This window comes from Callorhinus ursinus, unplaced genomic scaffold (assembly GCF_003265705.2).
Source record: "Callorhinus ursinus isolate GAN/ISIS: 27379988/994484 unplaced genomic scaffold, GSC_fseal_2.0 scaffold2, whole genome shotgun sequence".
Classification (NCBI taxonomy): domain Eukaryota; kingdom Metazoa; phylum Chordata; class Mammalia; order Carnivora; family Otariidae; genus Callorhinus; species Callorhinus ursinus.
The window spans coordinates 86,205,741-86,220,422 of NW_027397064.1; the positions used below are offsets into that span (position 1 = coordinate 86,205,741).

At 35.3% G+C, this 14,682-nt stretch overlaps 1 protein-coding gene across 1 annotated transcript in view; it reads left to right on the forward strand.

The window, feature by feature from the left end:
* Window positions 1–14,682, forward strand: part of LRP1B (LDL receptor related protein 1B) — a 1,894,461-nt gene that overhangs the window by 1,195,384 nt on the left and 684,395 nt on the right. Inside the window, exon 21 of the mRNA XM_073905704.1 lies at window positions 13,803–13,985. Coding sequence (XP_073761805.1) covers window positions 13,803–13,985 — 183 coding nt within the window. The remainder of the gene's footprint in view (window positions 1–13,802; window positions 13,986–14,682) is intronic.

Genomic DNA, 14,682 nt, shown 5'->3' on the forward strand with positions numbered 1-14,682 from the left:
AAGGAAGGAAGGAAGGAAAGAAAGAAAGAAAGAGAGAGAGAAAGAAAGGAAGAAAAAGAAAAAAGGAAACTGGGCATATGCATCTATAAAATAACAAATATATAGAATTAATCTTATTGTTGACAGTTTAATTCATTTGAATTATGTATACTTTCCTTCTTCTACTCTTTTGGGAATAGTCTTAACCAAATTTTCCCAAGGAATGAGGCATTTCTAAAGCAAACATAACATTTTTTTTTAGTATCTTTAGACAGCTATTCTTTAGGTCAATTTCCATTCAGAAATTGTTGTAAAAATTTATACCCAATAATTTCAGCACAGACCTGATGGGATAATAGAACAGGTTTCTGTAGAATTGATTTTGCCTAAATTTTGCAATTTCGCCTAAATGCAACTGAAATATCCCTCAAATATTTGGATTTTTCTTTACTTTGAAGGGTCATCTGATCCCGATTTATGGTCACTGTTCTTTAATGCCTTCTGTTTGGCTGTCTAAAAAGGGGATATTTACTGCCAGGTGCACTAGGCACACGAGCTGGGTGATAGAACATATGTGATCTTTTATTTACATCACAAATGCAAATTAAATGCAAATTTGAAATTAAGTAGGTATTGACCTTCAATTTTGATTTATTATGAATAATCTTTAACAAGTTCCCAAATCCATTAGGCAGTTAAGTGTATAACATTATTAATACATATTCCTACACATGGTCATATTCTTCTGTTTTAACTGCTTAACTGTTTCTGCTTTGGAAACTTTCACCTTTTGGGGGGCTCTGTCCTCATTCATTCATTTAGTCCTTCATTCATTCACTTGCCTTACTACTTCCCTGTTCACAGATATAAGAAGGAAGCTAGAATAATTTTGTCTTTGTAGTTTCATAGTCAAGTACGATATCTGATACACAGTTAATACTCAGTAAATAATTATTGAGTGAAAGAGTTTATTTCTTGACCACAAAATTTGATTACACCCTCAGAATTCAACCCTTATTCATTTGGTATTACATATCTAGTAACTTTCTTTTCTGTTTCTTTGCCTTATCCCCAGATCCTGGAGTTTATTTTCATGATTATGTTTAAGACTAGGCATACTGATCTATTCATGTACATCTCCTTAATAAAGTGTAATCACTTTCATTTATCCAATAAATATTTGCACTTTCAGTTCAGGATTCAATAAAATAAAATAGATAGGACATCTCCCTTATCTTGTATTATTGTTTATTTATTTTTGTTTACGTCCTCTCTGTCCAATAGGTAGTACGTTCCAGAAAGATAGGAAGAGTTTAATTTTTCTAGTATCTGTTATTTAACAGTAAGTGAGTGAGAAGATCCCATTAGTAATAATTCAGTGTTGGGAGGAGGAGTTAGCATATGTTGGCCACCCACCAGTTGCCAGGCATTTTACATTTGTTATTCCATTTAGTCCTCACAATAAGGATTACTCAGAGAGGTTAAAATACTTGCCTAGGATTACACAGCTGGAGTTTCAAGCAAAGATTTTCTGTTCTTTATTCTTCCATCCAGCTCCCTGCTTCTGTAATGATGGAATATATAATTCATCCCTTCCCTTATTTTCTCTTTATGCATAACATTTATATGATCTCCAAATAATTACTATGTTTTTCTCCATTGCATTCTCATTTTTCTTTAAGAGAAAAGAAAGAACTTTCTACTTACTACAGGTCATTGTAATGAAATTTCCCAAAGAGCCCTGGAAGGAACCTGGAACATTATATTAAATAACTGCAGTAAATCTGCCTGTCTCTTTCTTGGTTTGTTTGTTTCTGTTCTTTCACTCCCACAACTCTCCTTGATAAAGTAGATTCTGAAACTTTGTCATTACAATAGCTGTGGACATTCCCACAAAGACAATTTCTTCAGTCACCCAAAGAACCTTAGTCTGCCATAAAAGTTTCACCTCATAGACTTAGAAAATTTAGAAAGCTGGGAGAAAAATGAAAGATCATTCAGTTCAGTTATTTTATCAGGCAGATGAGGAAAGGGCTCATTTAGATAAAATTATTCTTATGAGTATAGAACAGTAACAAAAACATGCTGCTTCCTAGAAGGAGCTGATCATGTTCTGTGTTAGAGATTTTAGACTGAAAACTTTTAGCCAGGAAGACATTTTCAGGAGAGGTTTTGGATTTTTTTTTTTAAAGATTTTATTTATTTATTTGACAGAGAGAGGCACAGTGAGAGAGGGAACACAAACAGGGGCAGAGGGAGAGGGAAAGCTGGCTCCCCGCCGTGCAGGGAGCCCGATGTGGGCCTCAGTCCCAGGACCCTGAGATCATGACCTGAGCTGAAGACAGACGCTTAACCAGCTGAGCCACCCAGGTGCCCCAGAGGTTTTGGATATAAATGATTATGCTAAATTCTTTGTGGAAAATCCAGGAAAGTCAGACTGTACGGCCCACCAAAAAGGGATAATAGCCTACCTAAGGACATTGAATGCACCCAGAGCAGGGCTGTTATCAAAACTCGATTTGTGGCTGAAGACTTAGGTTACACATTGAAGCATGGAGAGAATCTCTTGACTTCTGGTCTATATCCTATCCCATCTCAGCTGAACCCATCACGTTTTTGCAGCACAGTTTAATCCTAACAACATAGGAAACAAGATACCAATAAATACTATATACAATCAGACTCAATCATCTGTTTTGTTTTCCTTTTATGAAAATATTCTGAAGGTGCTTTCAATTTAATTTTTCCTAAAACACACAATCAAAATAACTGCTGCTATGTCTCAGTCACTGAATTTTATTGAGAATAAAATATTGTCCTTGAATTTGAGGAAATTAGCAAATTATATAGTCAGCAAAATCATATGATCTTCTCTTCTAGTGACTTTTAATTATCCTCCTTTAATGAAAACATGGATTGTTTTCTGATAAAATACAAGTAATAGCAAATTTAAACTTCATCTACTTTTAGAGAGGTATAATATCTACTTTCAATGAGATACCAATTTTCTGGCTTAACATTATTCTCTCGCAGATTGATTTATTTTCCTCAGGAAATGTTAACACTGAGATATCAAAACAATGTTAATTATTAATGGATTTTATCCATAGGAAACCTCTTTTTGTTTTCCCGGACAAAATAGCTCTTTAAAGGTCATTTTAACCTCGATACTGAAAACAACTTTTACATCAAGAGCAAAGAAGACTCAAGGCTTTTGAATCAATTGATAACAAAGCCTGTTTTGAGAATCCATAATGTTTCTAGCATTATCGTGATTATCAGGACAATTAAAGGGAATCAGATAAGTATAATTTTAAAAATAAAATATTAAAAACGTTCATAAAAATAGGAAGAAAGAAGTCAATTATCTTCATCCTAACTATACAGAAAATAATAGATCTACACTTATTCTTAGATAAATTTAGCTCTTGTATTGACAATAATTATGCATCTTGACACTAAGCAGAAGAACATCTCTTGTTTTTTAAAAGAAATAATTAATAACAAAAGTCAATAGGTAACAGAAAGACTTAATTTTAATGAAGAACCTCAGCCTGTTTCCTCTTCTTTTAATAGAGCCGAAAAATAAGGGCAAGAGTGAATTAATTTCCACAGTCTTAAATTCTGCTTCCTTATTCTCCCATTGTGGGTAATGACCAGTGAAATGGTAGGACTTCAGGCATTCAGCAGAAAATAGACAAATTAAAACAAACAAACAAAAGAGACAAGGGGCATGGATGATCTACAAAATAATTAATTCACCTCTCAGTAATTGAGTAGTGTCATGCTCTTGTGAGAGTGAAGAAATAAGCAATAGGATAGAACTTTGCCCTTTTCCTGTATAAGTAGTTGGTAGTTAGATTCTTTCAGAACCTGTTTGAACTGTCAGCCTTTGTTCCTTTATTTATGTGAAGCATCAACTGAATTTGCACTTAGATATTATATTCCTGCACTGTAATGACCAAATTTATTCACTTTTTGTTGGGAAACTTATTTTGGTTTTAGGATGGTATGTGTGTACACATGGGCCTCCCAAGGAAAATGAATTGCCATTATTTGCACCTAAAACCTTTCCACAAATAACTTTGGTGCATAAGAGCATCCACTTAAATTGCCATGACCTTCCTGGCACAGAATATTCACTGGTATCAGAATTTTCAGCACGGCATGTTGTTATTGTTGATATGTATGCACTTTAATGGTATTTTCTATGAATCATAACCAGAATTTACCCCATTTTAGAACAGGAGTTGGCAAATATTTTCTGTAAAAGGTCAGATAGTAAATATTTTAGATTTTGCCTATTGCAACTACCCAGCTCCACTGTTCTGGAACAAAAGAAGCAAAAGAATATATGTCTACAAATGATTATGGCTGTGTTTCAATAAAACTTTATTTATGATAACAGGTAGTGGACCAAAATTGGTCCACAGGTCATAGCTTGCTGACCCATTATTTAAAACACAAGTAGAGACACACTCTAAAGGAACTATAATCTTAAATAATCCTTTATGCCCATTCCATAGAATCAACCTTAAAAGACAAAGGCAAAAAATAATGGGCAGGAAAACAAGGCCAAAAAAAGAAAAGATAAGCCATTAATAATTTCTAAATGATATTCTCTGGCCTTTCCTCAAACATATGTCTTATGTGAATATATATACATGCTTATACACATTCTTTCTACATAGGAATGTTCCACATTATTTTAAAATATCAAATTAAATAATGTAATATTTAAAATTTTGTTCCAGTAAATATTTGATGCCTGTTGTGAGCTAAGCATATTGCTAAGCCAAGAGGTAAATTCCAAATGTAAAATATCTGTATTGCCACCTGTTTTAGTTAATAGTTGGTATCTAACATAGCTATTAAGGCGATTGGCCAATTTGAACAGTAAATGGAAAAAAAGATTTCTCAATTACACAGCCAGTTCAACAGATTAATACATTCTGTACACTAATATTTAGATAATGTAGAAGTTCATCATTCCCCTGATACGTTAAATTCTAAACGGAATGCTCATGGTAGAATTCCAAATATCAAAACTTCAATTTAATTTAATTATTATTATTTTAGAGAGAGGGAAAGGTGGGGAAGGGCAGAGGGAAAGGGAGAGAGTGAATCCTAAGCAGGCGTCCAGTGCGGAGCCCAATGCAGGGCTGGATCTCACAACCCTGAGATCATTCATGACCTGAGCCAAAATCAAGTCAGATGCTTAACTGACTGAGCCACCCAGGCACCCCAAAACTTAATTTTAATGAACTAAAAACAATGTTTTATTTGCTTTACATAGATTTTGCTTCTATATTTTACCTTACTGGGGGATATTTACTGTCATGAATTGAAATTCTGCTTCAATATATTTTTTGTGTCCATATGTCTATGTGTTTTAAATACTCAAATCATTTTAGTATTACAATAATTGAATTTGTGTTTAGGTACCCACACATTCTTTCCCATTTCCTTCTCTTCAACTTTTCTTTTTTTTCTTCTCTTTTACTTCCACTTTTCTAACTGACCCAGACAGTAAACATTAAAGATTTGAAATATGGTCTCTTATTTATTATTAAAGTCCCCATTAAATGTCATGTACTAATAAATGGTTTTGAGAGTTCCATCCACTTTTTTATCACGATAATCTCCAGTGAGGGCTACATGCAAGGGTAAAAAGAGTTTGTAGAATTGAAAGTAAAACACAAAAAACATGCCCTGAAAGTATGTTGGGGTGGAAGGGAGTGAGGGGCGGTCAGATTAATAACCAAATGGTGACATCTATAACCTAGATGACAGGCGGGCCATCATCAAGGTCCAATGGGATGAGGACAAGTTGAAGAGGGGAGGCTCTGGGCTTGACTTCGTTATTAGTTCACAGCAGAGATTATAGTGCGATCACACCGGCCACAGCCCCTGGGGATTCCGTCCCATGTAACATGGAGAAGAGCAGAACAGTGCATCTCATCAACCCCAACACAGGCTCTAGACAGTCTGGGAAGCAGATTTTAACAAGCACCGCTCCCCTAAGGATCTACAGAAACAAAGGAGAGCCTAACTTCCTAATGGGATGTTAAGGGTCTCTTGAGGCAGAAAGGCCAAGGTTAGGTCCACACTCTGTTTGAAAATGAAATGAAACTGTTGATATACTGCCAAACCGATTTTCAGTGGTTTCAGGCAAGTGAAGAATATCTAGGTGTCTGGAGCAAACAGCTGCCTTAGGTACAGGAATTATTAATGCACAGTGATTCAAGCTAGGGAAGAGCAGGGACTGACACGTGGTGATTATAGGTAATGCAGGAAGCTGTATGCACATTCAACGCATAGTGCTTTTTACTTCTCAAAGTATTTTGCAATGAATGACAAGTCAGTGTATAAACTCCACTAACATAATAAAAATGCCATTTTTTCTACCCAGATTGGACTCACAATTTAAATAATTCATTATATTTGCAACACCATTATTAGTTATTTTCTCAGAGGAGCCTTAACATTTCTTATAAACCAAAAAATGTATTCTGACTAAAAAAAAAAAATATGGTATATTTTTTCAATCCTGCTTTTCATTTTTTTTTTAATTTTCAGAGGAAAAATTCCTTTATGTCGCTGTACAGTTGCTAGTCTTCTAACTGCAAGTATTTAGTCACAGTGAATTCATTTACATATTGGTATAAATTCCACCATTGGTTGCCACATTTCCTTCAGGGCTCTGCATTTATTTATTTATTAGATTCCCCAAATTGTATGCTTGGTTTAAATAGCTTCGGGGCAAAAACACAATAAAATTGCATTAGTTAAAAATATAACCAGCATTAGCAAACATGAAAACATAACAGTAAAGCAGCATGAGCCTATACATATAAACATAGTCATCATTTTAACACTCCACTGGGACAAGCCATATTACGAAGATAGATTGTGTGCCAAGCCCTAAAGCTTAAGCAACTGGGGCTCTGGGGAACCACACAGGCCTGGAACCCAGGTTGGAACGGCCATCACAGGCTCCTCCGAGGAATGCAGCTCTCCATCCAGGGGAAAATCAACAACTGTTAACAGAAGCAGATTTCATTTGGCTAGAGGTTAGGAGGAAATAAAACTCCACAATTTTTTTTTTCTGTATTTCCCGGCAGAGGACAGCATGTTTCTAAACATCAACACACACCCAAACCTAATAGACATTGAAAAATAGGTTTGGGGTATTTTTAATTTATGTGAGGGAATTGGATGATACATGGAAAGGGAAGGAATATAAAAATGTGTGTGTGTGTGTGTGTGTGTGTGTGTGTGTGTGAGTGTGTTAGTCTACTTGACTTTAGTATAAACTTTGAGTGTTTGAGCTAATGAAATAGAAGCGTATATATATACATACACATATGTATATATGTATGTATATATATATACATCCTTGTAAATTTAAAACATCTTAGAATTTTTTCTCTTTCTATTTATTGTCTGAATTCTCCCCAAGTGATCTATAAATACTGTGTATCTGAGCATTATCAGAATCTAGTGGAAGGCCTTTCTGTGATTCCCAGTAACCTTCAGGCTTCAATCCAAACCATTTAGCAAAGCACACAGGGTCATTCAAGGTCCAGGCCTTGCCCACCTGTCTAGTTTTCTCTTTCTCCCCTTCTCCATCACACTCTACATAGAATTTTATAAATGCTCCTGACTTTGTTCAGATTATCTTTTGTCCCATTCTACTTCTCCCCCTACCCCCGCCTGACTTTTTTTTTTTAAAGATTTTATTTATTTATTTGAGAGAGAGAGAATGAGAGAGAGCACGAGAGGCAAGAGGGTCAGAGGGAGAAGCAGACTCCCCGCTGAGCAGGGAGCCCGATGCGGGACTCGATCCCGGGACTCCAGGATCATGACCTGAGCCGAAGGCAGTCGCTTAACCAACTGAGCCACCCAGGCGCCCCACACCCCTCCACCTGATTCTTAATCATGAGCAGAACTCTTTTCTTTTCTTCTGTTATAAGAATCCATGGTGCTCTCTCATTTTCATAAAAGACCAAATTTTACCATGACTTTGCAACAGAATAAAATAAATATTATACTTTATTCAAAATGAAACAGACTGAACAACAGTATTTGAAACACAAAAAGCAAATGAGTTTATTGTTACTTCATGATTATTATATGAGCTGATTCTTTTTTTTTTTTTTCCTTCTTAAGCTCTACAGGAGAAAAAACTTGCAAAAAGGTAGAAATGGTACAGTGGTAAAGAAAGCAGGCTCTAAGTTTAATTATGTAGGCTCAAATATCATCTCTGCTGCTTATCATCTGTATAAATACAGACATACTGATTTGTGGGTTTTGTTTCTATGAAATGGGGTGCTCTCAATAAGCAGTTTTGCTTATTTTTAATCAAAATCAAAAGGAACAGATGAGTGATCTTTTTTCACTGGGCTTTAATCCATTTTAGTATGATGAATTTGAAGCACAAGCAAAATCAAATGCCATGTAAACTACTGTTTACATGCAAGGTGTATGGAATGGGAATTAAAAATAAAAAACAGGAAAGTGTGAAATTGGTCTTGGCATTCTCCTTAGAATTCTCTGTGAGTCGAAAAAAGCCCCGAGTCCCTTCCACCGGGGAAAAGATGTATAACAACGTAAAGCATCATGTAAAATTTGAGAGCTTATAAATCTCTAAAGCTTATCCATGAATTTCCTGATTCTGCAGACACCAGAATAAGCGCCCCAGTCCTCTATAATTGTTTTTTAAATCGAGTCTTAAAGAAAATTATGGACATTAATAGATGAAGGGAATCCAAGTTTGGGGGAATAATAAAACTGGGATCAGGAGGGTTACATTAGTGACATGTATGTAAGCATTATGAAAGGGAGAATTGTTTTATCACTTAGATTTGAATATTTATAATGTGTTATTGTATTTCCCTCTCTAGACTATATTGTCATTTTAAACTTATTATGATCTGGTATAAATAGTATACCCACCCATAGAAGTTTAGAGATGAGTAGTTCAGGAAGAAGAGAGCTTCAGGGAAATAATCACATTTGTATTTAGATTTCATAAGATAAATGTTTACTTAGAATAAGAAAACAAATGAGTAGACTCACTTATGAAGTACAAATAGATAAACCAAACAATGCCAAGCGAAGCAAAGAAAATGCAAATTGAATTAAAAAATAAAAAACTCAGACAATAGCAGCATACTCTCCTTTCATTGATGCCACCTTGATCTGTGTAACCACAGCTTATTTCCAGCGGTAAATAACGTTGAGCTAAAAGGCTCGGGTTCTATATGTAAAGTCGCCACACTGTTGGATCACATCATACTGCTTCTTCTGAAGCAGCAGTTTACCTTTTACAAGTCTCTTTTTTGAATCAGGTTAATCTATCTAAATTTCTTAGTTTATATAAATCTTCTTGAGAATTTCCCATTGGGTCATTGAGTTCATGATTTAACACGACTTCAAAGAACCAGATCTTTGAAACCAAATCCAAAATATGTTTAAAAGAGTTAAAGCATGACTTTTACAATAATTAGTTAAACATAGAATTCCTTTCATTATTATTGACATTCTTGAGGCAACATAGTACCTGAAGAAATAAAGGATGGGAAGAGGAATAGAAATATAGTATAGAATTTGGTATATACCATTTAATTTTATTTAAGCTAATAACGTGTTTCTTCAGTTAGGTACTTTTAAATGTAATGTATTTCTTCTCAAAATTTCCTTATGTATCACTATCCTGTTTCTTTATTTACTTAGCATGCTGATTATTTCCAGAAATAATCGAAATGATTACCTAGAAAGATAAAATATTATAAAGAGGAAGGACTTTTTTAAAAAAGCAGAAAAAGATTTAGCAATGTAAATAAATCTGAGGGTGAGATTGATCCAAATAAATTCATATATGAAAAATGACATAGGGGCACCTGGGTGGCTTGGTCGTTGGGCGTCTGCCTTCGGCTCATGTCATGATCCCAGGGTCCCGGGATCGAGCCCCGCATCGGGCTCCCTGCTCAACAGGAAGCCTGCTTATCTCTCTCCCACTCCCACTGCTTGTGTTCCCTCTCTCGCTGTCTCTCTCTCTCTAGCAAATAAATAAATAAAATCTTAAATAAAATAAAATAAATGACGTAAATTTAGCTCTAAATTATGGGGCTATTGCAAAGAGAAGCATGATGAATTTCAGGATTATTCATGGCTATTCATAAGATGGACTTATAAAGAAGGAATACTAATTTGCAGAAGGGAATAAAATTAGTACTAATATTGAAGCAAGAGTGAAACCAGATTTTCTCTACAGCTTTTCAGAAGTAGATTCAGAAACAAAAGAAAATGTAGTTTGCAGCTGACCTACTGTCCACCTCCACCAAGGAAAAAAATTCACTAGGGAAAGTACAATAAAAATGAGTATCTTCATCTCTTCATTATCATAGGAAGCTGTTAATACATATAATATATGTTAGTATAACATATACTATATATTAATGTATTGTTGCATATGTTATATATTATAACATAACATATATGTTAATATATATAATGTATTATAATGCCCCATATAAAGCAGGTAGCAGTTGTTACCTTGCAAGGATGCTAGCCCAAGCATCTTTACTTTTCAAGGAACTGGAAAATCTAGATATTGTTTATAGGAAATCTTCAGATTTTTAAGAGATCAATAGTATGTTTGCCAACTTAAACATACTGAGGGACAGATTCAATATATGAGCTGCCAGTCTTCAACTCTTATTTTACAGAATGCAGAAAAGTCAATAGACTATACCTTCATTATTAAGTATTCGGAATCACTGAGTGACAATTACCTGAAATAGAGCCTTTATACATTATTGGCTGAGCTCATACTACAGGTTTTAAAATTCAGCTGAGCCAACATGTGTATTTTGTTTTCAAGAAAGTTGAAGTAGTCAGTAGAAGAACCAAAGGCCATTTCACCGCTGCACGACAGTTGGCTTCCTCACCATGGAATCACGGAACTCTATTTGATTTATCTCCTTTGCTCTTCCTGAATATTGAAATCACGTAGGATTCTCAAATTACCTTTAAAAAGTCTCCAGGTCTGAAGACTTCACAATATCTTGTTTATGAGACCTGTCCCAGCATTCTCTACCACCATAGTAGTTAGGTCATACTGCTAAAGAGTACACTCTGGGGGCGCCTGGGTGGCTCAGTCGTTAAGCATCTGCCTTCGGCTCAGGTCATGATCCCAGAGTCTTAGGATCGAGCCCTGCATCGGGCTCCCTGCTCTGTGGGAAGCCTGCTTCTCCCTCTCCCACTCCCCCTGCTTGTGTTCCCTTTCTCACTGTGTCTCTCTCTGACAAATAAATAAATAAAAATCTTGAAATTAAAAAAAAAAAAACTAGGGCGCCTGGGTGGCTCAGTTGGTTAAGCAACTGCCTTCGGCTCAGGTCATGATCCTGGAGTCACAGGATCGAGTCCCACATCGGGCTCCCTGCTCAGCGGGGAGTCTGCTTCTCCCTCTGACCCTCTTCCCTCTCGTGCTCTCTATCTCTCATTCTCTCTCTCTCAAATAAATAAATAAAATCTTTAAAAAAAAATAAAAATAAAAAATAAAAATAAGAAAAAAAAACTAAATAAATAGCACACTCTGCAGATAACAAATTAACTATGGTGGGAGTTTGCTGTATCACATTCCATATATATCTCCTGAATGGGCACAGACTCTACCATCTTTGTTGATTTTGTGTGTGGAGGCAAGCATTTTATTTATTTATGTATGTATTCATGTATTTTCAATTTATAGATTTTATTTTCGATTTATTTTAGATTTTATATGTCAGAGAGAGAGCACAGGCAGGGGAAGCGGCCTACAGAGAGAGAAGCAGGCTTCCCGCTGAGCAGGGACCTCAATGCGGGACTCCATCCCACGACCCTGGAATCATGACCTGAGCTGAAGACAGACGCTTAACCGAGTCATCCAGGCATCCCCGCAAACATTTTGTTTAATCATGAACACTGTATAGATCCAAAGTCAGAATGATTTGCATGACTAGGAAAGTAGAAAAAGTCTCTTCTTGGAAGGGACTTCAAAGCCATCCTAAACTCAATGCCTTCTCTGTAAGTTGAGTGGGATGAGTAGAAGTGTTTTTTGCAGTGGTTACTTTTAAAACTTAGTCCTATAGATTTTCTGTGAATTGGAATAGCTAAGTTCTACCAAAACAACTTTATTCCTGCTACAGTGGGGCTCATTTTATATATATATTTTTGCTGTTGTTACTGCTTTAGAAATACTTTAGAGGTAAGTCTGTTTTGTGCATCTTTATAATATTGTATCACCTGACATACTACAGTTTTTGAAAGTCTTTAAATTGAGAAAAATTCAGGAAATGAATATTTATATCATAGAAAATAACAGCAAAAATAACAAAATTTTGTAGCTAAAATATTTACAGATATCCAATTTATTTCCTCACAACAACCCTGTAGACTCTTATCGGTAAACACATAGAGGTCTAAAAAGATTAAGTAACTGCGTTGGTAATATAAATGATATTGTTAGCTTTGACCTCAAGTGAATTTAATCGTAACTCATAACCACATGATTCCTACCAAACCAGCTCTAAGTAATGGGTAACTCACCTGAAATTGTTTTAAATTTATCATAATGATATAGATTAATTGCTATTATAGATGCAATGTAGATAAATTGCTGAATATAGCTGTAGGAAATACGCAACAAGTTTATTACGTTAAAAATTCGATTTAGAGGGGCACCTGGGTGGCTAAGTCGTTAAGCGTCTGCCTTCAGCTCAGGTTATGATGCCAGGGTCCTGGGATCGAGCCCCGCATCGGGCTCCCTGCTCCACGGGAAGCCTGCTTCTCCCTCTCCCACTCCCCCTGCTTGTGTTCCCTCTCTTGCTGTGTCTCTCTGTCAAATAAATAAATAAAATTTTAAAAAAAATTAGATTCAGAAAAATACATACTAAAATCTATTTTACAACAGAATTTAGAGATACTGGTTCATATGATATTTCATAATATTAGATATTAGTAAAAATTTAAAATACTGCTAATGATAGCCATATTCAATTGTTATACTGTAAAGCATCCATGTCCCCAACACTGATGTTTCCTTATTCTCGCTTATGCAAGAATTTAACCTGTAGAATTTAACCTATATTTTCAGTGAACAGGTTTTGAGGAAGACTATTATCTGGGAATTGTATGAGTTATTAATTAATAAGTTGAACTTGAATTCGTAGCACCTCAAATTCTTATGTGTGACTGTTCTCATTCTAGAATTGAAATCTTATGTCCTAAAGAATTTGTTTATTATCTGGAGCTTTTTGTTTGTTTGTTTGTTTTCAAAATTTTGGACATTATCCTTCAAAGATATTGTTAATCAGTAAGTACTTATGATTTTTTGGTTATTTACCCATTACTAGTCTGAAAGAAGTTGTCTGAAGAAATGTCAAAAGACCAACCAAAGACTTGACATTTAGTGTAGAGTGTGAAATCTCATATATGCCACAGCAAAAAGCCCTTTAAAGATCTCATTCTTGAGGTTCTAATACAAATCACAACAGAAAATCTACATATCTTCCCTTTTCCTAATGTATGTGGCACTTTCAGGAATTCTGTGGGAGGCAAGAAACATCATTTCCTCTAATCATTAATGTTTCTAAAATGAATTTGCAAATATCGGAGAGTATTACAGCTATTAAACAACTAAGGTGAAAATATATCCTCTCTGGCAGCATACTAATGCCTGAAAGGAAAAAAAAAAGTGAAAAAAAATCTTCAAATAAAATAATAATTTCTCTCCTATCTTCCCCCCTCTGCCTCTCCCTCCCTCATTTCAATTTAAGAGATTCATTCTCCCGCTGGTTGTAACGGGAATGAATTTCAGTGCCATCCCGATGGAAACTGCATTCCTGATCTGTGGCGCTGTGATGGGGAAAAAGATTGTGAAGATGGTAGTGATGAAAAAGGCTGCAATGGGACATTACGAGTGTGTGATCACAAAACCAAGTTTTCCTGTCGGAGTACAGGTAAGCAGTACATGGGTTCATCCTCTACCTTGGGGTTCCTGGAGGTAGAATCCCTTTGGCCCATCCTCAGTGTGTATCTTACCTGCATAAAAAAGGTTCTTGTGTTTCTAGTAAGTTTGCTCATATTTTACATATGATAATAATACTAGCTAACATTTATGGAGAACTATCTATGGGCCCAGTACCACTCTAAAGAATGTTTTCTCCGTGAACTCATCTCATCATCCCAACTCACAGTGAAAAAACTGAAGGCCGGAAGGGTTTTTAACATGCTCAAGTTAAAAAAAAAAAGTCAAAAGAAACAGCATGGGAGAATTGGGATTTGAAACCATGCAATCCTGGATTCAGAGTCTGAAATGTCAGACTCCAGAAAGAGAGATAAGTATGCTAAACCCACAGACAGCATTCCTTTTTCCACAGATAAATCCTCACCCTAAAATTTCATGAAGATGAATGAAACGGAATGGCAGAATTATATACATTTATTTTCAAGTACAGTAGATTCTTAAATTCAATTGTGCTGTTGCTAGATTTCATTAAGATAAAGGTCATGACTGTCATTCAAAACTGTAAATTGTTTTGAAAGTCATTGAGGCTTTTATATTTTTATGATGTTATTCTAATATTATGACTGTTCCATTTTGTTTTTCTACATAGAGTAGGTTCTACCTGACATAATAAACCAACTTATATATTT